The sequence below is a fragment of the Montipora foliosa genome, chromosome 12, assembly GCF_036669935.1.
Source record: "Montipora foliosa isolate CH-2021 chromosome 12, ASM3666993v2, whole genome shotgun sequence".
NCBI lineage: Eukaryota > Metazoa > Cnidaria > Anthozoa > Scleractinia > Acroporidae > Montipora > Montipora foliosa.
In genome coordinates, this window is record NC_090880.1 from 21,668,396 (window position 1) to 21,676,415 (window position 8,020).

An 8,020-nucleotide genomic window follows, 5' to 3' on the forward strand; every position below is an offset into this window, starting at 1 on the left:
GATTGTTTTTGAACGGTCGAGATTGTTTAATTGTCGGAGCAACTGCAGAATCACTGAAACGAGCGCTTAGGCTTAATCAATAAACGAGTGGTATTTTCTTCACACAATCTCGTGAAAAATGTAGTTAATGTCGCCGTAAAATTCACAATTGATCACTACTTACTTCGCGAGTCACGCTTTAAGAACGAGAAATGCTGTTTTGAATAAATTACATACTTCAACTTGAATTTATTAGTTTCTGCGTACCGCGTAGCAAGCTACGCAGAACTTTATTCGAGTGGCAGGGTACGTGGGGCTTTAGTCGGTACCATTTACACAAACGTCACAAATTTTTAAAATGATTTTCCTCAACTGCAAAGCTTTTCCGGCGTCGGAAAAAAACAAAACTTTTCTCCGCACAACTGACATTTATTCAAAACAGCACATGAGCTTGCTAAAACCAAACCTTCACTAAGTGCCCCGCGAAATAAGCTAATCGGAGCGTAGATTGCATTGCCGCAACCTTTTTTTAGTAGCCAATGAAAAATGGTGTACTGTCGAACTTTACCAGATCTCACATTTCCAGTCACAGAGTGAGATCTGGGTTCGAGATTAGCCATCACCATGCTCAAGTCTTTATACTCAGAATAACAAAGTGATCAGATCCTTTTTACTGATTTGCCAGTATGGCAAACCAGTCGGAAAATGGGTGTCATTTCTCCATTTAATTTTCCGTTATCGGGAAAATGGAATCCTGTCTTTCTCCTGCTAAGTATTGGTTTTGTACCTAGAGTATCGTGCGCGTATCTTTGGTAAGTTTCAGGGGGTAGTGGAAATGCATAGATTTTATCAGGTGGACACATTACAAACAATGGCGACAAAATATACCCTTTTGAAGCTCAATAATGGAACGTCAATTTGATAAACAACACAAGCTGTGAAAAATGAATGTCTGGAAGCTTAAAAGCGACGAATAATGCGCTTTACAACAATTGCATCTTTCGCTGTGGGATGTCAATATTTTGCGAATGTAGTGTTATGTACAACACTGAAACCAAATGGGTTTAACAACTCAGAGAAAAAATCGAACACCTTGAATGCATCTGTGTTTACTGTTGTCTGGCTATTTATATTGATTTTGTGCTCTACTCTGCGAAGTCTTCAGGTAAAAAATAATTGGAAATGTGACAGTAAAGAATTATTTAGAGAAAGCTTTTTGTCAATTTTGTGCGTCATTATTTAACGAAAGGTTCCTCAGAAAAGGGTTTTTTTTTTAATTTTTCAATTACACGCTTACAATAAGACAAACTCTACAGTACCTCCAATGAAAACAATACATACAGGTTTACAATGCAGCAATAATATCGGTGCATGGCTGTACTATACAACATTAGTCTTTAACAAAAAAGGAAACAAACGCAAGCACAAATGCAGGGTCTCGCCCACGCCTCGCGCCACTCAATCTTCATTTATTGATTAAAAATGTGCTGTGTTTTTAAAACAGGACCATTTCTTTTTGAAAACATGCATGGAGTTATCAACTATTGCAATTTTGTTTTCGATTTCTAAAGTATTGTAAACAAGCTGTTTATACATTTCGAGACAAGGTCGTGTTTCTTTCAGTTTGCATGTGTAAATATGATATCTGGCGACATGTATCAGATGGTGTAATAATAACTTTTTTGACTCAGTAGCTATACCGTGAAGTATAGCCTCTGAGGGGACGAATCCTTCCATATTGGAGATATTTTGTGTTAACCATTGAGAAAATTTCCCCCAAAAGGATTTTGAGTACTTACACTTCAGGAATAAATGAATTAGATTTTCAGTTTCTTCTCCGCAGAAAGTACAAAGATCAGACTATTTCAACCCTATTTTGTCAGTAAAGAAATTCGTTAGTCGCGATTCTTCGATGAAGAGGTTTGAATTGAAATTCTCTAAGTTTTGTTTCTTTAATACATTTAAGAGGCTGTCCGCGTAAGAACGGATAAGGCAAATTTCCGCACTTCATCGATTTCCTTGATATTTTCAGTGATTGTCGACTACCCTATCCCATATACAAATATCGCATTTACTTTGATCAATTCCATGCTTTTCATTTTTTTAGAGGACTGTTTCCGAGGTGACCTCTGAACTCCACAATTTGCCGTCTGTAACACCTTCGATCTAGCTGTAAATATCGGACACCAGCAAAGCTCTGCTTTCTAATATAATAATATTGCTAGTGCTAGTGCTAATCACCCTTACTTGCAGTCGAGGACTGAATTACGAAGGGCGCGGCTCACGACATCGGGCTGAAAGCATACAAAGGCGCCTCTGGCTGCCGCTATACAGTCCATGTTTGATGTCGGAGCACAGCACCACAGCTAGATGTCAATTAGCTGTGAGTCGATTTTGATGAGGGAGGAAAACCGGAGTACCCGGAGAAAAACCCTTGAGTCAGGTTGAGATCGACTGAAACTCAGCCCACATGCTGGCCAGAATTGAACCCCGGCTAGCAGTGGTGGGAGGCCCGATAGATAACCACTAAGCCACCCTGACTCTATTATGGAAAGCTGATTATTTTATATATTTAAGAGTAACTCTTCTTTAATGCATCACAGGTTCAACGATTGAGTCCTACAAAATATTTACTGGGTTATGAATGTTTCAAAATACCTTATCTTGAGCCGAGAATTTTTTGAGGCGGAAGGTACCTGCGTTTGAAAGCTATTATCTCAGTTGTGGGACGTGATCTAGAGCTAAGACTACTACAGCTGGAAAGTACTTATAAAAGGCTAACACATCATAGAATAAAACTTTTGGGCACTCGCTTGCGGGCGCCGTAAAAGGGTTCGTTATTTTTACAATTATTCGGCGCCATTTTGACATAAAAGGAACCGCCGTTCCAACTATTTTTTGATCGCAAGTTTGAGAAACATCCTTCTCTTGAGAAAATATTTATATAGATAATTCAGTTACTTCATCCTAAATGCCGTTCAACCTTCAAGATCTTGCACGTACGAAAATTGGCCTGTTTGTGAAGAATAAACAAGAGAAGACAAGGGAGACTCGTCGTCTACATATTCACTTATGCAAATTAGCAACCAAACTGGTGTGGTCTGTTCCTCATCAATACACTTGGGTACAGAATAATGTTTATGATCAGAATTATGTTCTGAGCTAGTGTGCAGTAGGTTATCGCATTGAGCACGGTGAATCCTTTTTCATGACAACGTAGTGCCGTGTTCTTGGTACGGGCCGGTCGCGCAACAGTCAACAGCCGGGGGCAAAGAGGAAAAAACTATGTTATTTGCATTGATGCCATCGTAAATTTCCATGAAATACCACCTCTTGGCCGGCAATATCACGGTACGTTTAGCTTACTGTAGTTTGCGTCTTTAATTTGAACGTTTACGGCATGTCGGCAAACGAGTCATTTGAGAAAACAGGGTGCGGTCTGGATTAGACGACCCGTGGAAAGTTAGATGGTGAGTTCGACGAGGTTGAAAGGGTTCAATCAGTACCCAACAAATGGCTTTACAACTATTAGTCATTCATCAAAAAATGAAAAATACAAAACACACACACACGCGCACAAAAACAGTTCAGTTTGCATTGGTTTTTTTTGCCTCCTTATTTCCAGACGATGTAACTTGTTGAGATTTGAATGGACTTACATGCCAGTAGTGCTCTAATTAAAGCATTTGCATTCTTGAACAAATAACATCAATAGATCTATCAGGTCCTTTCTTCTGTCTCTTGATTTAAATGGTACTTCATAATGGCGCAAGATATCCTTGAGCAGTGTCACGTTAAATTGATGCAGCTTATTTTTCTTCGCACACTCGCACAAGTTGAAGGCGTCGTATGAAAGGGGATGCTGCGGCCTCAGTTCCTCTGAAATGTGCTCCATCAGCCGCTGTCGCTCTTCTTCTTCTTCCTCTAGAAAGAGTTCCTTTGAACTTTGCTCACCTTCAGGTGAGGGTGCTTGTTTTCTTCTTCTGTTTGCAGACAGGCGTGAAAAAAACCCTTGCACTTGGCTTTTAGTCAACCACTCTTCTCGCTCAAATAACCTTCTGTTCTGCTCATCTCTTGCCTTCCGCATATCATTGGAATATTGCTGAGGGTCAGCTTTTAGCCCTGACTGTTCCCCGAGGTCAAACTTTGCCATCAGGTAGTTTTTAACTTTCTCGGGGAATCTAGTTGATCCTGCTCGTTGCTTGGTTAGGGCCCAGCCCATAATAACACAGCTCGTGGTGGGCGCCGGTTCACTTTCACTCTGGTGGACAGGTTCGCAAGGTTCATTTTCAGTGATGTTGACTGTTGTGGTAAATCTCTCCACCCAATCTCTACGAATCGTATCGTAAAGCGTTTCTGACTGTCTTTCAGCCTCAACGCAGTGATCCCCTACATCTAAATGCGCTTCAAGTTCTGAAAACAGCTGAAAACTCTTCACACACCCAGGCTCCGAACATTCAAAAATTTCAATGTCCGAATTGTCCAAATCGTGATGACGATTGCCTTCATCTGAATCCTCCGCCACAGAATCTCTGCTTTGGTATACACGTGAATTATGAAAAGGGAAAAACTCTTCCTTAACTATGAGACAGGTGTCCCCTTGATCTTTTGTCACCAGCTGGTCGAATGAGATTTCCTTGCCACGCCCAATTCTGTAGGACTTCCACACACGAATAGTTTTCTCGTCAATCTGGACGTTGTGCAGTTTGCTGAAACCATCTATTTTGTTCACTTCTAGGGTTAACTTCGCTTCGTCAACCTCACAAACACCTGCGGAGGTACCCTTCACTGGTCGTTCAGATAGTGCACTTCTCATGTCCCCCGCTGTCAGAATGTCGTGTCCTTCGTCGCAGAAACGGCGGATGCATGTTTTCAGGGCACAAGATCCGATCACAAACGTCTTTGCCATATTACGGTTCAGAAAAGTCATAGCGACAAACGTCTACACCAACCCGTTCACCAACCCTCCTTGCTGCAGTGATTAGAGAATTATTATGGTAGCAACCAGCTTCATCTGATCTCAAATAAACTTGGGTGATGTGAGGCTTCTTGGCCTTAAGTTCTCCTAATATCTTTTCTAGAATAGAACACACAGCGAACCAATCCTGTTGGCATGCATCAAACAGATGGGCATATGGCTGCATCTCCAGCTTTCCACCTGTGATCACCGTCGATATGTGCCAACTCAATCCTCTCTTACCGAACCAGTCGGACTGATTTTCTCGATATCTAAGCTGAAGAAACTTCATCGCCCAATCCATTATTATCAGCGCACAATTTGGATTCACACTTATCATCTTCAAGTGATCTTGCTTTGCCGTTTCTTGGTTAACGGAACGAACAACGTGCGCCTTCCAGTGCAAGATATTTGCCTTTGCCAGCTTGAAGTCGTATAGCAGATCTTCTCCTTCTTCATTGCTGTAAGGAATCCACAGGGCACTTTGAATTCTATCTTCGACTTCATCGACTTCATTCGAAGGTCTTGGCAGTCACTGCAGTTTTCTGTGTGTTGATGGGAGCATTTCTCTTGGAAGTCAGGATCTTGTTAGTCACTAAGTGCGAACTTGCGACAATGATCAGGACAAAAGGCTTCCTCAGGGTTGCAATGAACACGAAAATTGGTTTTCAAATAGCGTTTCCCATTCCTTAGCCTTTCCTTGATTTCAGTGCACCATTGCCTGTCCATCCCTCCTTTCTCTAGATCATCGACTATCGATTCAATTTTATGGAAACTTGCAGAGCCATCGGCGGCCGTATTGTCGAGGCCTTGTAAAGACTTTCGCTGCGAAGCTTGTCTTACTTCCAGAATCTTGAAGAGGGTAGTGCGACTTACAGGTTCAAATCTCTCCTCCTGACAGAACTGCATTTACTGACTAATCATTGTAGAACGAGTTACTGTACGCACAACGTTTAGCATCTCCATTGTCTGGCCACTATCTAGCTTAAGTAACTTAGTTCCGTAGGATACATCCTGATACAAGTACGGGTGATTAATAAACTGAACGAAATGATCAACTTTGCTCATATCAATGCGGACACGATGGTATTTCTTCTCCTCAGGAGCCAAGCCTGGACCTATCGCTCTTGCATTACACCGCGCTCTATGTATCTGACGTGTAGACAGTTTTCCATATGGTGCGTGAAGTTTGTTCAGTGTGCTCACCGAATACTTGTACGCATATAGGCTGAGAATTTGCGTCTTGGTGCTTTTGGTTTTAGCATTTTTGTAAGCGCTCATCAAGGCTTTGAGCACATCATCGGCTTCTGCTACGTCATCCATTTCTCCTAAGGTGGCCATGGCATTGAAAAGCACCTTCCCGTAGTTTGGGGCTATCACTTCGCACACAAGCATGGAGTCTTCTTTGGCCTTTTCGATGAAGCACTGTCGCTGTTCTGAAGTACATTTTTCCCATGAGACAAGCTGTGATTTTAGAGGTTTTCTTTCGCAAGGAACATTTCTTGCAACCTCGTCCATCGCAGCGTTATAGGTGCTGACTAATTCAGGTCTATGACCAGAGGTTACTTCGGGAATCAAGACAGGACTCCAACAAGGACTGGAATGTGGGTTCGAGGCAGGCGTGGGGAACTGGCGAAATGGCGTTGTCTGCATTTCAGCAGCATGTGCTCGTATGGCTGTTCTTGCGTCAGCTTTAGCAACTCTGGATGATCGAAATATTATCTATTTTGCCGTGAGGTATAGGCGCGGATTTATAAAACATGTTAACCGTATTACTAAAGAGGGGCATTAAGGGACCGGTTTATGTAGAGGGGAGGGAAAAGACAAGGGGGTTCAAGGCTATTTTCCATTTGCAAAGAGGGAGGAACTATGTTTGTTTAGCTCTGGGTTGAAGGGGGTCAGTATGTAATTTTTGCAAGAGGACGTCTTAGTGCCATATCGGAAAATGAAAATCATCACAATTCACCAGTTGGGCAGGTCACATTACAGATTTACTGCAGTTAAATAATTATTATAGTACATTTCCTTTAATTTAATCCTTTAATTTCTTCAACATTCCAGAATGGCCTGCTTAACTATTTCTCTGCACGAAAAACCTCTCTTCAAATAATCAGGGTGCGGTTGTGGAAGAACTAATTTGTTTTCAGTATTCAGTATTCCTTATTGGTAAGCAATTTGATTGTCACCATAAACAAACCTTGATTGCAGAAATTCTGGTGTCATATCATTCAAAAAGAATTCAAAAAGGGGTCCACGCAAATTGAGTGATCTTTGCCTTAACTGCTCGCTCTCAGCATGTGACTTGGCACTAAATTAGCTGCTTCCATGGTCTAGGACCTCGAACGCAATCAACATAATCAACAAACCTCTCAGTATCCGCTTCTTCCTGGTTAGACAAGACTTTAGCAGAGCTCTGCCATCCAGTTGCCGCCAGTCGCTCAGCATGCTTCTTACGGCAAGTGGTGCAGATAGCTATGTGTAAATAATAACAACAATGCGTACGATGAATACCAGGAAACTATTCCTGAATGGTAGTAGAAAGACTCAGAAAGGGACAAACTATGCGGAGGAGTTCACACTATGGTACGTGCAGCCCAGCACTGGTTTTATATTCTCCAATATTGTTTGCCACTCAGGCTAGTAAAAAACGAAAACAACGGAGAATATATAGTTGGTATTGGTTGCTAGACAGTAAAAAGGAGTACATTTTAGTTTTAGGTATAAACCAATGAAAAACAACAACAGCTGAAGCCTGAAATATCACTGGTATTAGGGCTAGACGGGACTCGCCACAAGAATTAACCGAGGCCAAAGTGTACTTACGTGATCCGACAGCAGTATTTCTTTGAAAAATAAGCTCTATTTCGTCGGCCATTTGGAAGGTAATGACGTGGCTGCCCTTCACACTTGCAACTTTTCCTGTGTGGTCAGGGTATTGGCAGGATCTTGGACCACGCCAAAATCGTCCCAGTAGATGTCTGTGCCTGGGGCAGATGGTCCATCTCTTCAGTTGAGAGCTTGACAAGTGCTCACGTCCCACATCCGAGAAAATAGCTTTCAAACGCAGGTACTTCCCGCCTCAAA

The 8,020-nt window shown here is 42.0% G+C and overlaps 1 protein-coding gene across 1 annotated transcript; it reads right to left on the minus strand.

Annotated features, from left to right (window-relative positions):
- Positions 1–3,652: 3,652 nt before the first annotated feature.
- On the minus strand, positions 3,653–4,795 carry LOC137980996 (uncharacterized). The gene has a single exon (XM_068828373.1). The coding sequence runs from the start codon at positions 4,793–4,795 to the stop codon at positions 3,653–3,655; it is 1,143 nt and encodes a 380-aa protein (XP_068684474.1).
- Between the last annotated feature and the right edge of the window lie 3,225 nt (positions 4,796–8,020).